This window comes from Chelonia mydas, chromosome 1 (genome assembly GCF_015237465.2).
Source record: "Chelonia mydas isolate rCheMyd1 chromosome 1, rCheMyd1.pri.v2, whole genome shotgun sequence".
Classification (NCBI taxonomy): Eukaryota; Metazoa; Chordata; order Testudines; family Cheloniidae; genus Chelonia; species Chelonia mydas.
In genome coordinates this window covers 163483515-163507264 of record NC_057849.1, presented here as the reverse complement: position 1 = coordinate 163507264, position 23750 = coordinate 163483515, and the positions used below count along the sequence as shown (strand labels likewise).

Genomic DNA, 23750 nt, shown 5'->3' with positions numbered 1-23750 from the left:
CATAAATCACTGAGTCTGCACCATGGGAAAGATGATCTGTTGGAGGAAAGGAAAATAAGGAGGAATTATGGAGGAAGGGAAGAATTAATATTGGAGTAAAGAATTTGGATCTACTTGAATTGAGAGGAGGCAGAGATGGGGGAAGGGAAAGTGTGGCTGTGGGGGGAAAAATGTATTTTACATGATTTACTGTGCTGAATGCAGTAAAAACTCAGCTCCTCGAAAGCTCATGAGCTGACCTCTCCTGACGTTTTATCTAAGCATGTTCTTCCTAAAAGGGTTTTTCTTATTTGCTTTTACTCTACAAACATTTATTAAAGTAGTCGTGTAATATCAACTTATTCTAGAGTTTGTACTGAGACTATCTGACCCAAGTCAGTAAACAAACTCCAATATGTGTACAAACTGGGGTGTTTCTGTGTGTCAGGAAAAAAGGAGGGAGATAAAAGAAATGACTCCTCTTACTCTTGGACTGCATCATTATTGATTAAGTTTAAACCACCTCCTATTGAAGTCTCTGAGAATCTTTCCATTGACTTTAATGGGAGTTGTTACACACTTCGTTGTTGCTTTCCAAAACAATTTTGTTTATGCATACCAGTAGAACATCAAAGAAAGTATGCATTAGTTTGACTTAAATCCTGACTGATCCCTCTTTTCATGATGAGCAAATATTTTGCTAAGTCATAAATTTTTCCATAAATTGGTTATCTTGGTTATATCTTAATAACTGCCTTATTTTCTCCAGATTTTTTTCCCCATCCTTGAGATAAATATATGTTTCAGAATCAGCTTTTGAAATTTAGTCATGTTCCAGGCAGCTTCATACAAACAAGTCTTAGAAGTTGTCAGTAAATCAGTTTTGAGTGTTTTATTTCCCAAGGAATCAGAGCACCTGTGTTTATTATACAGCAAATCCTGAGACCTAATGAATAAAACAAGACTGAAGTAGGAAAGCACTGGCGATAAGGAGATTAAAGCACCCTTTCACTGGCTATAAAGAAAAATATTCATTCACTTTAAAATAAAAAAGAGCAAGAGTAAAGGAAAAAGAGCAAAATATACATATTGTTATTTTAAATATATACAAATTTCTCAGCTGTTAACTGTCATTTCCAAAGCTGTTTCTTCCTGTAATCTCAAAAATACTTAATAACTTGATGTGACCATCCATTTAAAGTCAGTATTTAATATTGACATTTAAAAACCTAGTAATAACACACAGAGTTGGTCATAAGTTCACAATAGTTACAGGATGGGAGGGAGAAGAGGACTGTGAATGTACTATCTTAAAAGTAAATACATCCATGTGGTCGGTTCTGTTTATTCACTGACATAGTCAAAGTACAATTCCTCGTTGATGTTCATGAAGGACCTTACCTGTTTGGGAATCATACTAAGTCATGTACAGTCAACCTTTAGAACTCTTTGCCAGGGGATGTGAAGGCCAAAACTATAATGGGGTTGAAAAAAGGATTAGATGAGTTCATGGAGGATAGGTCCATCAATGGCTATTTGCCAAGATGGTCAGGGATGTACCCTATGTTCTGAGTGTCCCTAGCATCTGATTGCCAGAAGCTGGGAGTGGGTGACCTCGGCTGGATTACTTGATGATTGCCTGTTCTGTTCATTCCCTCTGGGGCACCTGGCATTGGCCGCTGTCAGAAGACGGGATACTGGGCTAGATGGACCATTGGTCTGATCCAGTATAGCCATTCTTACATTTTTAAGACCTTGACACATCTACATTTGATGCTTGATCTGTGTTTTTCTTTTTCAGAAAAGTTGAGTCAATTGTACTTTTATTCAGGTGTTGCTTGTGTTTTGTCCTTTCCATGTAGCATATAACCTTGGGTCTCCATGTCTCTGAGAGCTGGAGTAAGAGAGTAGCATTTGCCCCTGGATTTCTTAATTCCTGAAAATGTGATTCCCTTGTAGTGCTGCCTTACGTGAGGCCATTTCTTACTACGTCTGAACGTATGTCTATTGTGTGAATTGGATTGATTTTTGTAGTTGTCTTTAGCTGGTGTGTGAAAAGCAAGTCTTTTAGAAAGGTCCTCCACAATTCATGCCAGAACCCCAGGAATCCTCCATTTCCCCTCCCCCACACTCTCTAGGCCCCATGCTGCAGTTATTATCCTTCCAGTCAAGGCAAAACTTTGAGCAGAGCAAAATATCCTTTACCACTGAGAATTGGCGCTCCCGTTTGTTATTCTTGTGGAAATTCCTGCTGAGGCAGTCTGCAAATGTGTTCATTGCTCCCAGATGGTGCACAGCCAAAAGGGTGATCTGATGTCCGATGCACCAATTCCAGAGTTTGATTGCCTCCACCTTGCTCTTCCTTGTTTATCGTACACCCCATAGTCATAACTCTGACATGCATAGTATGGATGAAAGGTAAAAATATTTTGCGGGCTTTGGGCACTGTTTAAAGTTCAAAGAGACTGGTGCACAGTTTGGACTCCAGCAGAATACAAAAGCCCTGAGCCACATGGCTCTCCAGGTGCACTCCCCAGCCCAGTAGAGAGGCATTCATAATGAGTGACTTTGTGGTAGATGGAGGATCAAAGGGGACCCCTACGCACAGAGTTTCTTTGGTTTCCCACCAGGTAAACAATGCTAGAATGTTCTGAGGGACTAAGATTTGCTTGTTCAAGACCTCTCTGCTCAGAACATAAACTGTCAGCAGCCATGCCTGGAGGCACCAAAGACGGTGTCAGACAATAGAGTGAGTCAGACAATAATTACTAAGGACAGTAGACATGGGGGTTCAAAGAGTTAGTTTTATAACATTAAAACAAATTGTCAATATCATATGTCAGAACATACAAAGCAAATATCTTCAAATCAAACTCTAATACATTCTCAAGTGGCATTTTTCTTTCTTTCCCTATCTGCAAATTTTGATGATTACTGATGGACATATTCTTTTCATTGGTTTGTGTGTGTGTGGTGAAATGGACGTTTACTGACATGTACTGACAAAAATCTAGTCCTTCCAAGCCTAATGATAAAAAATAATAACAAAAAATATATAGCTAAATTACAAATGAACCAAACAGTTCCTACTTTAGCCACTTACAATTCAAAATAGGCATTAATGTCCAACAGTACAAATCAAAATGATCACAAAACAGCTAAACGTAAGCGTGCTTGGTTGGGGGTTTCATTTCCACATGCTCAAACTTGTGTGGTCTATGGCAGGAATGTGATGAATACCTCCATGTTCTGGGTTTGTCAGCACACCTATAAAAACTACAAAATAATGCTCCTCCAATCAGGAGAAATGCTGAGCTCACCCAGCCTAAGTACAGGGCAGCTCCCAAGTCTCGTTTCAATCCTGCATGAACTGCTGGATTATAGAAGTCTCCAATGATGTTGCTGGCAGTCCAAGACACAGGTATCAAAATTAGAATCCCAGTAAGGATAAAAATGATCCCAGCTGCCAGCAGAATGTTACTCCTGACTTGCTTGTTATCCCCAACACACACAGTGCACTTCATGCCAATAATGGCTGTCAGAAAGGCAACAACGGATAGCATCACGGCAAAACACATCAGTCCTCTGGATACTTCTAAAATAGGTGGGAGTACCAGTACGGTGCTATAGAATTTACACTGCATCTTGATGTTGACTTGATAGATGCAATTCATCCATAGTCCTTCCCAAATGTTCTCAAACACCACAATGTTACCTTCAGTGAAAGCAGACACTCTCCACTGAGGCATGGCAGTGATTGCAAAAGTCCCAATCATGCCGATGCCTCCAAGTATTAGGCCTGTGATTTGCAGTGGCCAAGAAGCCATATTCCTTCTGAGACAGGTGCACCAAAAAATAGTCCACAGGAAATTGTTTCCAAAGCAGGGTTTCTTGGAGATAAAATCGAGAGCAGCAAAGACTTTTTCCTGTAATAGTTTGCTTGTGTGCCAAAGTGACTCTGAAGCAGTTTCCGTTTGTATTTCTGAAGTTCAAATAGGCAGCAGTCCATTGCTGACTGAGTAGAAGGACCTGCTATTTATCTGCTTTGATATTTGAAAGACCTCTGACTAGAGCACTTCACAATCAGGCCCAACAGCTTTCCAGCCAATGAGAGGCTAGATAGGGTGTATCTAGGAATATCATACTTGACTTCATTGCTCCTTAGTGATGTTATTATTAAGTATGCGTCAGGGTCCCCATTATAGAAAGCTAATTACGGAGTTAATTATTACACAGCAAAACTGCATCTGTGTTGAAACGTAGAACATGAGGTGTCAGCGCAGGACTTAATTTCTGTCATGTAAAATATTGCATAACTCAGATGAGTACAATTATTTCTATGATGAAAGCTAGAATTGCATTTAAGGTGGGGCTTACATGCTTTTTGCTCTTCCCTAGATGAAAAACATCTGATTTAAAAACAAACAAACAAAAACAAACCCCAAAATAAAAACTAACAGGTACTTACTGTAGTTCTTTAACCATGACTCCTGGTTTTGATCAATGTAAAAGTATAATCATGGAATTAGGTACAGTAGGCTAAAATGCTGTAATCAACATCAAAGCTTTACTTAAACAGATGCATAATTTATAAGGACATCAAAACAAGTAGCTGGCATCATTTCATAGCTTTTTCATTTGAGTCTCAAAGGAAAGGCCACTGACAGGAAATAACCTCTCTGTGACTTCCTACTAGCAGGTGAGTGTATTCTGTTACAATAACTTCTTCTAGTGGACACTAGCATGGGAGAAAAGCTCTCCAACAAAATAACGAGGCACTAATTATTCATTCATATTATAGTGCTTGCCTGTGCTCTGAGTGGACAGCACTGACAGGATGGATTAGTGGATATGGATACCTCCTACAATATGTAACTTGGACTTCTCAGAGGACTATGAGCCAGGTCTCCTGAGCTGTAATCTTGCCAGTGGACTAGTTTGCCTTGGGCGTGGGGTTTAACCTCTCTTATTCTTTCATTTTCCCATCCCTGACTGGAGTTGATAATATGTAGCTACACTTGGGTCTTGTGGCGATTAATTAGTTTGTGTTAATTCAGCTCTTTGATATACATGGCCAGATCCTCAGCTGGTTTTAGATTAGTGTATCCACGGAAGGCAGTGGAACTAGGCCAATGCACACCACCTGAGGATCTGGCCCATAAAGTGCTGTCTAAAAGCGATCTGTAATAATTGTTGAGTTGTCAGCTTTATATATGTGTGAATGATCAAATGCATTCCTTGATTTTATATTTATTTTTTAAATTTAGTTACAGCCAAAGGTGTTTATAAAGTATTTAAGGATAAAATCCATAATAAAATGATTTTGCCTTCACTGGCTTATAAGGGAAAAAACTCTCTCCGCCTACCACTTTAACAGACCAAGGAGGGGCTGGAAATAGTGCTTTGTAAAGTGAGCAGAGCATTGAAAACGGGTATTACGTACCTATGTGTTAAGTCTGTAGGGGGCACTGGCCAAATAATTTTGAGTCCAGCAGCAGGAACCGCAGGGTGACCTAAAACCTCCTTGATGGAGATACAATGTTTAACACCTGTATAGTGCTCTTGAAGTTCTGAGCATTTTTTGAACATACTCTAATTCTCACAACAGGCCTATGAGGTAGATGAGACTTACTGTCCCTATTCTACAGATGTGGAAGGTGAGGCAGGGACATTAAAAAGCCTCAGAGGGAGAGAGGGGTGTCAAAGCTAAGGCTAGAGGTCAGATGTAGGAGCCAGATTGCTGCTTCCCAGTCTTGTACATGGAGCATTAAACGACACCGGCTCTAATTTCAAGCACGATACTACTTTCTCAGAGATGGATTTTCTGAATAGAGGCCTAGATATGGAGCCTGCATTAATAAGCTTGGATCTTGGTTTCTTTACTGCTTCTCTGCTTATACAATAGATCTTTAGATCTTGAGTTTTATTTTATCACCAAAAAAGTCAAAAATTTACAGACTTGGAAATAGAACAATCTTTTTCTTTTTCAAAAATATCAACATTTTTCTTGACAATATCAACACTGGTATTAAAAGGCTATTTCTGGGGGGGAAATGGTTATTCAAAAAGTTTCAGCCAACCTAGTAGATACCCAACTCTATGACTTATCATGCCCAGTGCCCTGATAACATATCTACTGGAATTGTCCTAAAGTAAGTGTTACAATCTTGTGATTTTGGAGGGTCAGCTGTTGAGGTCATGCATAAAACTACACTCTGGTGATCAGAATATGACTTGTGTGGGACATACATTTTTCTCAAGTTTTTCTGGGAGTAATGTATCACATGCCATTTTGTGTAGCCATTACATCCAAAACATCTTAAGTATTTGAATGCTTTTTCTAGATTATTACCACCTAAAGAAGATGACATCACACTGTATGTGTGTAAAACAGATGTTACCACACCAACTATACTTACGTACTGTCCAATGATAGGATAATTATTGTTAGTTGAACCTTGTGGGAATGAAAGGAATAAAGGAAAAGCAAAAAGTGGGAGGAGAGAGACTAGGTGTTGTTCAGTACATGCATACAAATAGCTGAACTGGAACCTAACCATAGATAGCATCCTAAGAGGTGTAATAATTAATTACATGAACTCTGTGTGTCTTTTTCCCCCCTTCTTCTTCTCTCATTAACACACCTAAAAACAAAAATGCTATCAAAAAATGGTAATGGAAATGGGATTCTCAGAATTCCCAAGGCCAGACCCATTCCGACAGTTGTGGGATGATCCCTTTGTGCCCTGGACAAAATATTCGATACCTTTGAGATCTTTCTAGTCTAATCTATTTTAGGCATTTTATGAGGCACCTGTCACCTTGGTATTTAAGTGTGGAGAGCAAAGGTCCTCGTAAAGGTAGATATGTTAGAAGACATCCCATCTTACTGCTTTAGAACAGAAGACCAAAGGATTCTGACAGGTTTCAGAGTAACAGCCGTGTTAGTCTGTATTCGCAAAAAGAAAAGGAGTACTTGTGGCACCTTAGAGACTAACCAATTTATTTGAGCATGAGCTTTCGTGAGCTACAGCTCACTTCATCGGATGCATACTGTGGAAGTTGCAGAAGACATTATTATATACACAGACACCATGAAACAATACCTCCTCCCACCCTACTCTCCTGCTGGTAATAGCTTATCTAAAGTGATCATCAAGATGGGCCATTTCCAGCACAAATCCAGGTTTTCTCACCCTCCGCCCCCCCACAGACAAACTCACTCTCTTGCTGGTAATAGCCCATCCAAAGTGACCACTCTCTTCACAATGTGTATGCTAATCAAGGTGGGCCATTTCCTGCAGGAATCCAGGTTCTCTCACCCCCTCACCCCCCCTGCAAAAACCACACACACAAACTCACTCTCCTGCTGGTAATAGCCTATCCAAAGTGACCACTCTCCTTACAACGTGCATGAAAATCAAGGTGGGCCATTTCCAGCACAAATCCAGGTTTTCTCACCACCACCCCCCCCCCCCCCCACACACAAACTCACTCTCCTGCTGGCAATAGCTCATCCAAACTGACCACTCTCCCCACAATGTGCATGACAATCAAGGTGGGCCACTTCCAGCATAAATCCAAGTTTAACCAGAAGGCCGGGGGCGGGGGGTAGGAAAAAACAAGGGGAAATAGGCTACCTTGCATAATGACTTAGTCACTCCCAGTCTCTATTTAAGCCTAAATTAATAGTATCCAATTTGCAAATGAATTCCAATTCAGCAGTTTCTCGCTGGACTCTGGATTTGAAGTTTTTTTGTTGTAAGATAGCAACCTTCATGTCTCTGATTGCGTGACCAGAGAGATTGAAGTGTTCTCCGACTGGCTTATGAATGTTATAATTCTTGACATCTGATTTGTGTCCATTTATTCTTTTACGTAGAGACTGTCCAGTTTGACCAATGTACATGGCAGAGGGGCATTGCTGGCACATGATGGCATATATCACATTGGTGGATGTGCAGGTGAACGAGCCTCTGATAGTGTGGCTGATGTTATTAGGCCCTGTGATGGTGTCCCCTGAATAGATATGTGGGCACAGTTGGCAACGGGCTTTGTTGCAAGAATAGGTTCCTGGGTTAGTGGTTTTGTTGTGTGGTATGTGGTTGTTGGTATGGTCCTTGCCTACAGACAGCCCCCCAACCTGAAGCGAATACTCACCAACAACCACATACCACACAACAGAACCACTAATCCAGGAACCTATTGTAAGGAGAGTGGTCACTTTGGATAGGCTATTACCAGCAGGAGAGTGAGTTTGTGTGTGTGGTTTTTGCAGGGGGGGTGAGGGGGTGAGAGAACCTGGATTCCTGCAGGAAATGGCCCACCTTGATTAGCATACACATTGTGAAGAGAGTGGTCACTTTGGATGGGCTATTACCAGCAAGAGAGTGAGTTTGTCTGTGGGGGGGCGGAGGGTGAGAAAACCTGGATTTGTGCTGGAAATGGCCCATCTTGATGATCACTTTAGATAAGCTATTACCAGCAGGAGAGTGGGGTGGGAGGAGGTATTGTTTCATGGTGTCTGTGTATATAATAATGTCTTCTGCAACTTCCACAGTATGCATCCGATGAAGTGAGCTGTAGCTCACGAAAGCTCATGCTCAAATAAATTGGTTAGTCTCTAAGGTGCCACAAGTACTCCTTTTCTTTTTGCAAAGGATTCTGGTGATGGTCGGCACAGATAACACTTAAAGGTAGGAAAGTAACTACAATATACATTTTGAGAATATGTTGATTGAACAATTCACATTCTGCTGTTGAAAATAAAATGAGGGAGAACCTGCACGGCAATATTGAGTGGTTTTATGAGAATTAGCAGCAATGTATACAGTCAGACTAGTACTGCATGAAATGATGTGAGACTAATTAACTGAAATTTTCTGTGATAAAATAAGACCGTTTTACTCACGGATCAGAACGTTACAGTACATAATTGCACTGGCTGTGCCAGTCATGTCGTGATGGCACAGGCTAAACAACTAGCACAAAACACTATGGACTTTGTGCTGGTGCTGGAACCTGAAGCAACAGCATTTCGCAGCAACGGCAAGCTAGTTTGGCTTTGGCACTGGATCTGTTAGTGCTCCCGTAATCTGTATGAACCTGTTGGATCCAAAGCTGGGTATACTATTTGTGACTAAGTGTGCTTCTGTTTGATCCTGAACCCAGTGCATCCACATTGGTTGGGTACTTGGCCCTATTTGTTCTCTAGAATGAGACACCTAATTGAGTCCTGCTTTATCTGTGGTTTCTCAAAGTGGCAAATATGGGCTCCTTCTTCCATGACCTTACACAGGTTTCCTGTATTGCATGTGATGGTTCACACTGGCAAGCCAGTCTGCTAGTAGCAAACCCTTGTACGTTGAATGGGAACAAAAGAATTAATCAGCATTGGGTACCCTGGAGTCAACAAAGAAACATTTCCATGACATTCCTGGTCCTTTAGTGGTACCAGATAGCAGCACACAGTGTACTGTGCTGGAATCTGAATCTGATACTTTATCATCCATGGCATCTGTCACTTTGAAATTGCCTTGATTTTTGCAGACTATACCACAGAATATAATACTTAACATCTGAAATCATTAGGGGAGAAGAAAGATATGGTGTCTGAGTCGCAACTAATTATTAGTGTTGTGTATAGCGTTAGGAAAGTGAGAGAAAAGTAGAAAAGATTAACCAGAAAATGGAAGGAGGGTGGTCCTGGGGATTTTTATTTGTAGCAGCTTAAATATATCAGAATAGAGGGAGAGGAGTCCTCACTGGTTCTGTTACTTGCATGTTGTCGTGGGTGCTGACATCATTTGGTGAAGTGCCATTGCATCATCTTGTGTGACAGAACATGGCATGGGAATGAGAATGAGGACAAAGGAATACATGTATCTGAAAGGAGTCTATGTCCCTCAAAAGGCCCATTGTCATAAGCAAAGTGTGTGAAAGCTTGCAGGCATACAGAGTCTGAAGTTGTATAAGGGAACAACTCTTCTGGTCCCAACAACCCTCTTCTCCAGGGATATCTGGGAAGGAAAGGGACAGGGCCATTCTAAGGGAAACTTTGTTGCTCACATTACCTTTTACCTGCTGTGTATAACGTCATAATTCCAAGAAACTACCTTTATCTAGGAATGATTCTATATCACAGACACAAATTGGCTGGTGCAATGAAATTATCCCTATAAGTACTGTCTTCCAATCAAGGCACTTACTGAAATATATTTCAGTACAGCAGCTCAAAGAGCTTAAAGGTATTATTATTTAGCCAACTCTTCTTCAATGTTAATTTAAATGATGATGATCTTGTATGTTTAATTTATTTGCACAAGCAATCTTTGTGGTCATTTCAGTTGCTGCATGACAAGCCTCCCACAAGGGAGGCTACAGATCTGAGGGTATTGCAGGAAAATATTCTTCTATATGTCCATCTGGTGGAGGAGGAGCATTTAAGAGATGTCTTTAGTTTAGTTTATTTTAGGTACGTTATATACCACTGTGCCAGAGTAATCTGTTTTGTTTATAAAATGAAAGGGTATCCTAAATCTGTCATCACACAACAAAACATTTTGAGCCAGATTGTTGTGACTGACTCTTGTATAGTCTGTGGGGAGAGGAAGAAGAGGCAAGCAATCTGTGTGTGTGTGTGTGTGTTTACACATAAATACACCTCATGCACTGAAAAGCTTGGACAGGTATTGAGCGTAGTCCAGACTGTTTTACAGCTTATCCAGCCCTTTATATACAGGTGATCTTAATAGGTTTGTAGAAAGTTGGTAACTTCCCAATATACGTTGGGTAACTTGTTCATATACAGAATTGCAAGGTACCACATGATTGAGACTCGGGTGTACAGTTGTGCCTGTGCATCTATATAAAGAGATAAAATTAAACTTATTCAGTTGGCTGTTAGTAACCCATTATGGTTCTGCTTCAAACATGGCTATGTGCACGAAAAGGATTTTCTGAAACTACAGCTCTGCTGCTGGGGTTACTAGTACACACCTGTCACCAGCAATTTTACCACTTGTCATCTAGCTCTAATCTGTGTGATCTAATCTAAAAAGTGTATAATAGTGGGTGCATCAGTGGGACTTTTCCACCACTAGAGCAACAGTGGGAGAATTTCAGAAAACCCTCAGTATAGACAAGGACTTATTTATTGAATCATAAATCATTGAATGAAATCTTAAACCTTCACTCACCTGAGCCAAAAGAGGCCCTATTCTCCATCATCTGGCACTTTGTGTAGTCCTTTATACCAATGCAAAGTAGGCCTCAAATGCTAGCCAACAGATTTGGTAATGTTCTATTCCCACTTTACACTGACATAAATAAATGTACAAGGTGCAGGGCAGAGGTGAGCCAGGAATTTTGTTCATAGGTGTCAAGCATCCTATTTCCTAAATAATCTCTTCAATCTATAAACAGTAAAGCATATGCTATTATAGGATAGAGTACCTGAAAGTTTACCAGTAAAGCTGTATGGAGTTTGTATTTCAAATCTGAAAAACAATGAAGCAAAATTATTTTAAGTGTATTTGTTATAACTTTTATCCAAATGTTTTGAGTGAGGAAAAGGTGTTTTGGTGTTTCAAGTAGAGCTGGTTGGAAAATTGGGGGGGGGGGTTCCGCATAAAATTTAGACTTTTCTGCCAAAAAATCAGGAACCAAAACTTTGTTAAAAAACAAAAAATTTGATTCAGATATGCTGACCTAGTGTGTCCCAGTCTCTCAGTGTAGACTACATATCCCATGATGCAGCATGGTTCTCTCCACTTTCCAAGCCACTACGGTGCCTCATAGAAGTCCTATGGCTGTGGTGAATCATGGGAATTGTAGTCCAGCTCAAGAGTCTGGTCTGTAGAGGGGCAAGAGTCACCCAAACTACAGCTCCCCTGAGTTATTGTGGCAACAATTCAGAATAAAATTTTTCACCTTTTTGCTATAAAGTTTCAGTTTTCTAGTTTTCCTCTTTCTGACAAAAAGTCAAACATTTCCACTGAAGTTTTGATGGAAAATGTTTGACTAGCCCTAGTTTTGAGACCATTATTAATTAAGACCAAGATTTTAAAAACACTGGTGCCTGAAATACATAATTAAGTTTCTAAAGAAGTCCCTGATTTTCAAAAGAGCTGAGATTAAACATGAATTTAGGCACCTCTTTTGGAAAATCTTGGCTTAAGTTTATAGAAGTATGAGCTCAGCTCACACAACTTTGTTCTGATTTTCAACTCTTTTTTGCATTTCCATACGTTAAGCTCAGGCTTTTTAACACTTAGCTACATTTACGTAAAATAAAACTTAATGTTGCATTAAGAACAGGGCAGTCAGGTTTTGCAATCTGTTGCTGTCCTCTTGGAATGTAGGGGTCTTCTGACTGAGGAAGCAGTCTCCTGTGGATGGGAGTAATTTCATTCCTAATACAGTTGGTTCACAAGTATGTCTGGATATATTCCCTTCTGTGAGGGCGTCTGGCCAGACTGCCAAAGATTTGTTTTAAATGAACAGACTTTTTTCTCTTCAGAACTGAAATGGTTTGTTTTGGTTATCCTGAATACATGATAAATATTGTTGTACGTGGGGTGGGGGGCAAATAGCGTATAGATACTTATATAGTAATCCGCTTTGATGTAGGGATTCTCTGGGAGAAGTTCAAAAGCATTAAAGTCCCATTGATGAGACTTGCACTCCCAAATCTTGTAAGCATTTTTGAAAATCTCTGTGCCTTTTTATGTCTATTTGTACAGTGCCTGGAATGTTTTGTGCTGCCACAAATAAATGTTATATACAGTACTATAAATAACTGTAATGAGCATACTAAGTATACAAACATTTTTGTATTGCAAGCAAAAAGTTACTTATCTGTTTGTTGCATTTAAGATTCTTACTTTAATAGATAATTACTGTATGCACCACTTATGTCACATGATAGTGTAAATAATTACAGTACATGAATATATACACCCTCTTGAGTAGGACCTTGCGTCCTAATTAAAAGGGGCAAACTCAACAAATGATTTTATTATACTCATTGGTACAACCCATGAAACAGAATGGGTGAATGTGTAAGAACAAGGTGCTAACGCAGAAAGACATAATACTTTTTTACAAAATACATGAAAGTTTGAAGCTATGCATTCTGCAGAGAACAACATTCACATAGTGCAGTAAATCAGCACAACAGCCCTTTCCCACAAATAAGAGAAGGTTTGCAAATATAAACAAAACTGTGTAATAGAAATACAGGCAAGCTGTACAGTATAACATATGCAGTGCACATGTATTGCGCATATCATGTATGTACATAGTCAGGAATCACCTTTAAAAATAATGAGGCAAAATAGAAATATGTGTATTTAGACATAGCTTAAAAGACATAACCTAAAACTGTAAATAGACCATTCTAAACCAGTATGAGGATTTGGATTTCTTTAGCTCAATGGAAGTTGTACCTGTGTAAATTAAAGAAGAATTTGGTGCCTGATATTTTTCAGCTAGAAATATCCTAAGGGTAGAGAACGATAATACAAACAGGGTTGTATTATAACCTTTCCACAGAATATTTAAACCAATCCAAATTGTAAAACAGGGATCTCACACTCCACAGGCGAAATTCTGGTCCCACTATAGTCAAAGATAAACATCCCACTAATTTTAGTGGGGCCAGGAGATCACCCTCTCCGCTGGGTTAAAAACATCTACCATTCTCTGTTAATTTCAGTAGGGATTTTAGGGTAACTTCTATAGACCCTATCTAGTTTCTATTGGATTCATTCTTATTCCCTTATTTTCCATAAGGGGGTATACAGTCACATTATTAGAAATCTTGTTTGCATTTTGCGAATGAACAGTAGAATAAAACACTGAAACATCCTTCTTTTTACCCCTTCAGGCTCTAGTTCTGCACTAAATTGCACACGAGCAGACCTCTGCATTGAAATCAGTGGGACTTCGTGCAGATGGAGTCTTCCCACACAGGAGTCACTGCAGTATGAGGGCTGTATTAAATACCCATATTAAAAAAAGACCGTATTGTACAGTAAAGATCCAGAACATTGTTATAACCATGTTGTAAATTGTCGTGCTTAGAGGAATCATTGTAGAATACTGTCACTTTTGAAAACAAACCAGTCTGACCTTTCACCATCTCAAAATAGATATTATTTTACAGTAAAAGTATTTCTAGGTAAATATAGAGCAGTGTGTCTACCCTGAAATTTTCATTCTGAAATAAGGGACATTTTTCAAACATTTTGACCTCCCTCTCACTGCTGAGCTAATTCTTCACATTACCCTTCATTTACAATGTATTAATCCCTTAGCTATTGTTGTTCTTTTAAACAAGTACTTTATTATTTTTATTCAGCCTTATTCCCCCATGTCCAGAAAAAAATGGGTTTGCTCCATTTCTTCCCAGCAATCCATCTGTATTTTATATCACAATAGATTAATTTAAGCCCCTTTGTAATATTTGCCATATGAAACATAGCCCCCAAATAAACACAAAACCTGTTCCAAATAACTATTAAAAAGAAATTAAACATTCACTTTTACATGGATGCTAAATGTTTTTAAAGCAAATTGAAACTTTAAAACACCTAAAAAGATAAAGGTGTGATTTCTCCCCCCACCCCCCCCCCATGATAAAACTTCATAATACATTGTCTGTCTGTGTTGCAGTATTAGCTATGATAGAGTTCATAGATTTAACCATAGTCTATGAATTTAAGGATGGCTACTATAGTTAAGGTATGAAATACAAATAAAGTTTCCTCTGACCTACTTGTAGTTCAGTGTGAACATTGAAGTCCGTTCACAAAGACTGACTTGCTGAGCTAAAAGACCAAGAAGCAACTAGACATACTGACTTTTGGAATATGAGCTTTCAGTTTTCCTTTGCATATGATGAGTTTTGTAAGATGTATGATGTGAAGGCGCTGAGAACCTGTAGTTTCTGGCTTTCTCATTACAACGGCAGAAGCAACAGAATATTGCTCCCCCGGAGATGAGACAGAATGCAGATACCCAGCCTATGTAGAGGGCCTCCCCAAGTTCTCGTTTTTGTGCTACATTGACAACTGGATTGTAGAAGTCTCTGATGATGGTATTGGCAACCCAACACACTGGGATGAACACAACAATACCAGATAGGATGAAGAGGACTCCAGCTGCCAGCAGAATGTGACCCTTGGTTTGCTTGTTGTTCCCAGTGCACTGTGTGCACTTCATGCCCATAATGGCTATTATAAAAGCAAGAAATGAGAGTGCTGAAGCAGAACACATCAGTCCTCTGGATGCCTGTAGATCAGGTGAAAGTGCCAAGAGGGAGTCGTAGACTTTGCACTGCATCCTGATGTTGGCTTGTCTGATGCAGTGCATCCATAGTCCTTCCCAAATGGTCTCAAATACTATAATGTTGTTTTCAATGAAGGCAGTTACTCTCCATTGAGGCATGCCAGTGATTGCAAAAGTCCCAACTAAGCCAATGCCTCCAACTACCAGTCCAACAATCTGCAGTGCACTACTGGCCATATTTCCGTCTGAGACAAGGCAGGACAACAAGTTCTTAAAGCAGTTTTGTTTGAAGAGATGCTCCTCCAAAATAGATCTTGATTGTGCCAAAAAGCTTTTAAATAGGTAGTCTCTGTTACTTCAAACCAGCTTAAATCTGGTGTATGCTGGCTAGTACTTAGCTGCATTTCATTGTCTTTAAAATTCCACTGACTCAAACAGGTAAACTGACCAATCAGGTGTAACAGCTTTCAAAGCCAATAAAAGACCAGACAGGGCTGGGTTTGTCTAAACCAGCAAAAGACACTGAGGATAAATATGTTCTGCTTTCCTTCTAGAAAATCCCCAAATTTAACCCTCACTTATTGTATAAACGTTTTTTACATGTGCCAGGGAAATAAGCCGGTCTTTGTAATGAGAGGACGCACAATATTTTTATATGCATGACTGCAGCTACTTGTGCTGCAGGTTCTATCTGCTTCAGAAATCTGCTTAGCCAAAGTGCGAGAAGGAAAGCTGAGATACATTAACTGCTAAAGGGTTGCTGTAGGTTACTTGGGAGACCGTGTTTTTTTTTTTTTTTTTTTTTTTGTATTAATGTTTCTGAATCCTCGAGGAAAATACTGCTATGATGGGATCAAGGAATAAACTAAATCAAAAAGAAAACCTGACACCATGAACTAAAACAGATGTCTTAGCAGAGGATAACCAGAACTGTAAAAGACAATTTAAAGTGTATGATAGAACAATAATAGGCCCCATTCCTAGGAATACTTATATACTTGTGTAGTTTTACACATGTGGATAGTCCCATTGAGTTGAACAGGTGTACTCAAGCATGTACAGGTATTCATGTGCTTAATTGGTTACAGGATAAGAGGTATAGAGTGGAGTTTTTAGGTAATGCAGAAAAATAGTTCCACACCTGAAGCTGAACTAAGAGACTATCCCTAATCTAGCCCCATAGAGAATTTCAGCTTTGAAAGTAAAACCATTTCTGAGCTATCCATATCCAAAAGAAAAATTTTACAATAACTGGAAAGAAACATAATTTGAAGTTCATAATTGAAAAAATTGAAAAAGAGCTACTAAATAGATCTTGATAAGATTTCCCCCCCCCCATGCCCCCCCCCCCCAAATTACCTTTGAGCAGAAAGCAATCCTAGAAAATCTCAGGATGAAAGGAATTTTTTAGTGGGGGGGGAGTCAGAAGCAACAGAAAGCATCAGTGGAAAATCCAGAGGAAACTCCCATGAATACAATGGGATTTCTCTTGATTTATACCAGTGAAAAAATAATTTGGCCTTCTGTCTGTCTTTAACACGGGCAGTGAAGCTGCACATATGAAGTGAGATGTATGATTATAAACTACTGCCCCATATGTTGAGGAAGTGATTGCCATATAATATCTCCAAAGACAGGTTAATGATACTGCTCACTGGAGATTAATATTCTCTCATTCACCTCTTTATTTTTTTTTCTCACCCTTGCTTCCTTTTTTCTTCTTTAAAACATACTATAGAAATTAAATGGAAAAAATTACAATAATGCAATACTAAGTCTGAGAAACTAATTATTCAAAAACCCAAGACATTCAAAAGTCAAGGATCCTACAGGAATGTTAACTTGACAATATTGCATACAGATTGCATTTTATATTCCTGTGTGTGTGAGAGACAGAGAGAGAGACAGAGAGAGAAATTCCTTGCTGCTATACAAGTCTTTCCCTCGTTTTTGTTCAGTGTGGTTTTCTATATTCTTAAGTGGCTTGTGGCTCACCACCTACAGTGTTCTGTGCTGCCAAGGCCACCTGCCCCCAAATAATGTTAGAGAGACAAAGTGGGTGAGGTGATATATTTTATTGGACCAACTTCTGTTGGAGCCACACAAAGCTCTTCATCAGGTGTGGGAAAGATGCTCCCAGCGTCACAGCAAAATGCATACACCAAATAGAGTTTATCTTTTTTATCTGCTGAAAGGCCTACCATATCTCACCCTTATCCAACCTCTCATTCCTTGAGTGCTGATTTGTTTCTAAGTTCTATATTTAGTTATTCCCTTTCCCTTATGTTCTGAAATCACAGCTGTTACCTCTGCACTTACCTAACCCAATGGCATTGGGTACCTTTCTCTGAAAAGTCCAGTTATCTTGGTGGTGTCCCTTTTTTGCTTGCAGTTCCCAATGCCTTTTTTTTTTTTTTGAGTCTGAGAGCTATTTAATCAAGCCTACTCAAATGAAACTTGCTGCAGTACTTTGCAGACATCTGCTTCACAGCAAGGCTATGCTGTACCCACAATACTCCGCTTGCCCTGCTTTTTCTCTGGCATTAGACGTGTTTACAATTTTAACCTCTGTTTTTAAATATCCACCACTGCTAGTTGAACCCATTTCTGCTATCTCTGATAGCAAAACATAGGCATAATCTAGTATTCTTCATTAATTAAGGTTGTCTTTGACTACCTCAGTCCTTTTCACTTTGGTCAGGCACCCTTCTCTCTCCCTAAGGGTCTTTGATTCTCTGGTATGGTACCATGAGTGCAAGAGACAGGATAGTGCCCTCCTATTAGAAGTGGGGTATTCCTGTTCCTAGCAGGGAGTTAGTGGCCAGACTTGGGCCAGGTTTCTCTCTTCCCACCCCCTCCTCCCACCTTCCTCCCCCTCCAGAATTCACCTTTGGGCTGAGAGCAATCCTGAAAAATGTTAGCACTAAAGGAATTTTAGGAGGTGGCGGGGTGGGTGTGCGGGGGAGCCAGAAGCAAGAAGCAACAGAAAAAACCCAGAGTAATTCAGAGAAACTCCAGGGAAGTCAGTGGGGTTTCTCTAGATTTATACCAGTGTAAACGAATGAAGAATTTGGCCTGACATCTGTATGTAACCTTAGCATGAGTAGTGACACTGCAGATATGAACTGAGATTTATGATGGTAAACTATAGCCATGTACAACTCCTAGCAGTCAGGGAAGCATCATTTCCAAGGAGCTGCCAAGCCAGTGACTCTCACTGGGCCAGATGCTGGTCCCATTTATAATGGTATTAATCCAGAGTAATTCCACTGAACCCTATTGTATTACTGTAGGAACCAAATGAATTACTATAATTTTAGACATCTGTCACTGAGATCATGCTTAGCAGGTGGCAAGCAAGGAATGTCATATTGTCATAACTGTTTTCAAGTATGTAAAAGATTGTTACAAGGCGGAGGAAAAAATTGTTTTCTTAACCTCTGAGGATAGCTGAAGTAGCAATGGGTTTAAATTGCACCAAGGGAGGTTTAACTGTCAGGGTGATTAAGCACTGGAATAAATTGCTTAAGGAGTTTGTGGAATCTCTATCTTTGGAGATTTTTAAGAGCAGGTTAGACAAACACCTGTCAGGAATGGTCTAGATAATTAGGCCTGGGCTACACTGGGGAGGGGCGGGGGGTTCCAAACTAAGGTATGCAACTTCAGCTACACTATTCGCATAGCTGAAGTCGAAGTATCTTAGTTTGACTTACCTGGCTGTCCTCACAGCAGCAAGTCGACCGCAGTGGCTTCCCCGTTGACTCCGCTTACTCCTCCTGCCGAGGTGGAGTACAGGCATCGATTTGGGGATTGATTTATCGCTTCTAGACGAGACGCAATAAATCGATCCCCGATAGATCGATCACTACCCGCCAATCCGGTGGGTAGTGAAGACGTACCCTTGAATGTCACCACAAGTGCAGGGGATTGGAATAGGTGACCTCTCGAGGTCCCTTCCAGTTCTATGACTCTATTATTGTGTCAAAAGTGAGGAGTATTTCAGAAAAGAGCTGTGGCAAAATTAAGTGTGTGGTTTGAAATTTTTGCGGGGCTCTCTGAAATTTATTATGGATCCAAGCCCCAACTAGTCTTAATCCACCCCTGCCTCAGGGGATAGTCAACCAATGAGAGTTTGTTCTGTTGATGCTTATAATCTTATTCAATTTTCTTGCTCAAATTTTATGAATGTCTGTGTAAAAAACCAACGTACGAGTAAGTAAACCAAATATGATACAAGCAACAGGACTGAGTTTTCTTGTAGACTATTTAAATAGTAATTTACAGAACATGGAAAAGGTTGAAATACAATTTAGTCACCTTATTGATTAACATACAGAATCATTAAAGCTTGCCAGATAAATTCATGATTAAAACTGTGTCTCCATCAGGAAACCAGATTTTGTACAATTTTAGCAGCATTACATTTTTTTGCCTTATTTTATTTAAAACTTGTTTAGGAAGAAAGAGTTGAGCAATCTCATTTTGAGGAGTTCTGGAGTAAATCTGATTGTTTACAATCATAATATGGGAAAGGATGAAAATAATCCTTGGTACTTATTTTTGTTGCTTATTCTTGTATTGGTATAGTCAAAGATGCAATTACAAATGAAGGATAATTTTAGGTACCAATTCAAATGTCAGGAGTACCTGTAAATATATAATCAGACTTTCTAGCTAACCACTATCCTAAATACCTTTTATATATTTAATTATAACAAAAGTATATACAAATCATTTACATTTGTACACTGCAGTTTTCAAAAGTATTCAGCATTTGCCTAACTCTGGTCCCATTTGAAGTCAATGGTACCCATGCCCATACTGAAAATTTCCATTTGTGATCAGCAATTTTGAAGTATGAAAAGACACAAGGCTCAGATTTAAAGTATAGTAAGGCAAACCCCCATCTCTTACTACTAATGGCAGGGGAAAAAACAAGGAAAAAGACTGCACGTAGCTCTTTACTCTCCACTTCCCCTAGTTTAAACACTGAAGGGACTTACCAAGACTTTTTGGTAACTTAGGGCAATATCAAAAAACATTGAGACTGAAAACAATCCTAAACTGTAATTAAATAACTTAGATTAGTTGTACGTTTCCCATGGGGGCTCATACAACCCTAAAAGGCATAGCTCTTTAACACATAGAGGAAGTTGTGCAAACTTTGAGATGTACTTATTGGCCATCTTGTCATATCCCTGGAGTGAGTTCCCCATTGCTATACAGTCTTCAGAATTGCTTTCCTAAATGTGCTGTCTCCATTAAGCAGAGTGTGTGGGGAGATCTCACTTTTGAGCCAGCTTGGTCTGGCAGCTGTAATAAGAAACGTATCAAATGTCCTTATTTGCTTATGGGAGGGAGGTGTAGAGCAGAAAGACATTATATATAATATATATGAGAGAGAGTCTGTGTCAGTCAATGATCATCCAGATTTGTTCCTGGGTATTATGCTAGAATTCCAGCACTTTAGTTCACGACAAGAATCGGTGCACTGCAATCACTGTTTCCAGCATAATGGGGGAATTAGCTATATAAGGCTGCCTAAACATGCCATGTGTTCTATATGTAATTTTTTTTCTTGAGTTTCTCATAATATATTAAAGAATGAGCATATTTTAAAGTAATGCTCAGCTTTTCTGCCTGATGCATTAAATTGTGTCTCCCAGATCATTCTCTCATTCGCTCTTCATTCTTCATTGAAGAGGTCAATAAGTCAGTTGTGTGTGTAGACGAAAGAAAAAACTATTAGTCTTCCTGTGCTCCAGCGAATGGGACTGACATTGAGCAGTACCCAAAGCAGGTCAGGTGTTGAATTTCCAAGAAACTAGAATTATTTTTGAGTGAACATTTGCACCATCTCATGATCAGAAATTTTTTGACAAATAACAGCTGTACCATTTTAGCATCACCTTTCTCCTCTAAATAAGCTAGGGGAGTCATTGATGTCTTTTTAACTTGGCCACTGTTTAATTAGATGTTTGAAGCTTGTTAGGTGTCCTTTGAGTAGTTTGGGCTTCAGTTCATTGGTGGTTTGGAGATTCTCCATTGCTGCCCATTGAGCTCATTCTTTGCCACTTAGCACCTCAATCCCTGTCATTTATTTGCTACTAATTAAAATATTTAAAATACATAGGGGAAAATTCTAATAAGTGTAACATGTTTCTTGTTCATGAACATGTAAAGATTTCTGATTTTTCAGAAGCAGTAAGCACTTACAGCTCCAGCTGGTGCCAGAGGGGAAGGCAGTTGCTCAATGCCTCAGAAAATCAGGCTTTAAATCAATGGCACTTTAAAAAATTCAAATTATCTGTGTTTTTACAGAAAAGTAAAGTTCTGATGTCAGACCAGTTGTTCAGCATTTTCTTTCTTGCAAGGCTATTATTACTGTGTCTATATATGAGTACTAGTCTTGAGTTTTCCCCAGGTGCACTGTAGCCGTCCATTTCTTCCTTCAAGGTATTTTACGTAATGTGCAAATCACGAAAAACCAGTTCAGCATATATACTGCAAGCAGAAACAGTCCCACTCATTCATAACCAGCTCCACTGCAGTGTCACATCTTTCCAGTCTAGGCAAGAGCTGCTTCTGTGCCATGTCTTTCCACCAGTTGATAGTAACAAGGATCTAGCAGATAAAGAATGGGTCAGAGAACAGGCGTGTAGCAAATAATAACTCTTTAGATTTCTATAGCACGTTTTGACTGAGGATTGCAATTCCCAAAGAACTTTACAAACATTAATTAATGCAGTTTAATTTCCTCCTGCTCATCATCATCTTTGCTTACGTAAAATCTGTGATTGTGTTTGACAGTTTCCTTTTGGTTTTTTGTGGGTTTTTTTTTTTTCAGTTTTAACCTGTGTGTTGTGAAGTGCTTGTGTGATTAGGTTTGCGTAACTGGGAATGGGATGGTATTGAGAGGGGAAAGGTTGGTCTGAGTGGAATTTTCAAAAGCATATGCCGTGACTTCAGATGGAACTTGAGCTTCTAAGTCATTTAGGTGCTTTTGAAAATCCTACAATAAATAACAAGCAAAATGTTCTGGACATGATTTTCTGTTGCCCAGCACCTGATGTAGTCAGCTATACCTGTGGAAAGTGGGTATGTTCTGTTATCAACTTTGTATAGGTGTGAGGGCCAGACTAATTTTTGCTGGGGTGAACTCAAAGGGAACATCTAGGGCTTCTCATAAAGCCACCTCTTTCATTTGGGAAGGAAAATGGTGAGCTCCCCTCCCCCACCACACTAAAGCCCTGGGATGAGAAAATGTCTTAATTTTGGAAGAAAAATACTCACTTATGAGCAATATGATTAAGGGAGAGGTTTAAAATACATGGCTTCCAATTCCAAGTTTATCAGATGTAGCTGAGAGGTTTTGTATTAGTAAAACTCCAGTGCAGCTCCTGGAATACCCTTTTTAAAAATGCCAGATCTTCTTGTCCTGCTCTGGAATGAAGATGCTCTGTCAAGAGTGACCAAAAACTGCAAGAGTGTCCAGTCTGAACCCTCTATATTTTAGCACCCCTCCCCCATTTTGATCCCAGCTCCGCCATATTACAGTTAGCTGTCTTTTCCAGAGGCTCCTAAGATGAATCTCTAGCCAGTGTGTAAGTTTTCTCTGCTCTCTACACTGTGCAGAGCACAAAACCTCTGCTGCGCTCCCCCCAACTCAATCTGGACATGCTCCACACTTGGCAAAAAGACTTACAACAAGGTGTTTTGTTTTTTGTTTGTTAGCATTCCTAGTTTTTCCCCTTAGCTAGCTGTTAACTACTCCTCTCCCTGGATATGAAGGCTTCCATGATTATGTCATTACAGCTCCCTGTAGATAAAAATTATAGGCCAAATTCTCCCTTTAGTTAAACCCATGCCACCTCCTTGATTTAAGTGGAATGAGGACAGAATTATATGTTATCCACTTGAAGAATTGTTGCTTAGAATATCTTTTAAATAAAGTAAAGGTTGTCCCCGATCTAAGAAATAATGTTCAATCTTTTCAATAAACAAAGTGGTAACATTTGTAAGTAGCTGGCCAAACATATTTTGAAGTATAAATTATCTCAGGCTTTACAGAATGTCTTCTGCTTCCAACTTTTTCCTCTTATTTTGGAGGCTACCTTTTTAATTTTCTGTTCTTAACTAAAAAATCCAGGCTTGCAGCCCAAATGCTTTCCAACATTCCTTTTGTCTCTATTGGAGTTCCAGGCATGAAATGCGTCGGCCCCAATTAACAGTGACTAAACCAGTGATCTCTGAAGCACCAACATCCAAAGTAGTAATTTTATTTATAAAGCACTCTCCCTCCTCTATGGATGTGCTTGGATGCTACCTAATACATTCTAATATCTCAAAGCCTTATAAAACTTACAATAAAAATCTGTCTGATAAAGGGAAAAAACCTCTAAACAAACCAGGGTTGGGTGGAAAAGGAAGGGTCACTTTCTGACTGAAGATCATTTTAATATTAATAATGGAGTTATTAG

General features: G+C 39.4%; 2 protein-coding genes across 2 annotated transcripts; both read right to left on the bottom strand.

Annotated features, from left to right (window-relative positions):
• Positions 1-3137: 3137 nt before the first annotated feature.
• LOC102938800 (claudin-8-like) lies at positions 3138-3806 on the bottom strand. Its single transcript, XM_007070735.4, has one exon. The coding sequence runs from the start codon at positions 3804-3806 to the stop codon at positions 3138-3140; it is 669 nt and encodes a 222-aa protein (XP_007070797.2).
• An 11023-nt stretch (positions 3807-14829) lies between these two features.
• On the bottom strand, positions 14830-15507 carry LOC102935044 (claudin-8-like). Its single transcript, XM_007070717.3, has one exon. The coding sequence runs from the start codon at positions 15505-15507 to the stop codon at positions 14830-14832; it is 678 nt and encodes a 225-aa protein (XP_007070779.1).
• Between the last annotated feature and the right edge of the window lie 8243 nt (positions 15508-23750).

What these genes read in the sequence shown, in the direction of transcription:
- LOC102938800 (XM_007070735.4), bottom strand. Translation starts at nt 3,806, where the DNA reads ATGGCTTCTTGGCCACTGCAAATCACAGGCCTAATACTTGGAGGCATC.
- LOC102935044 (XM_007070717.3), bottom strand. Translation starts at nt 15,507, where the DNA reads ATGGCCAGTAGTGCACTGCAGATTGTTGGACTGGTAGTTGGAGGCATT.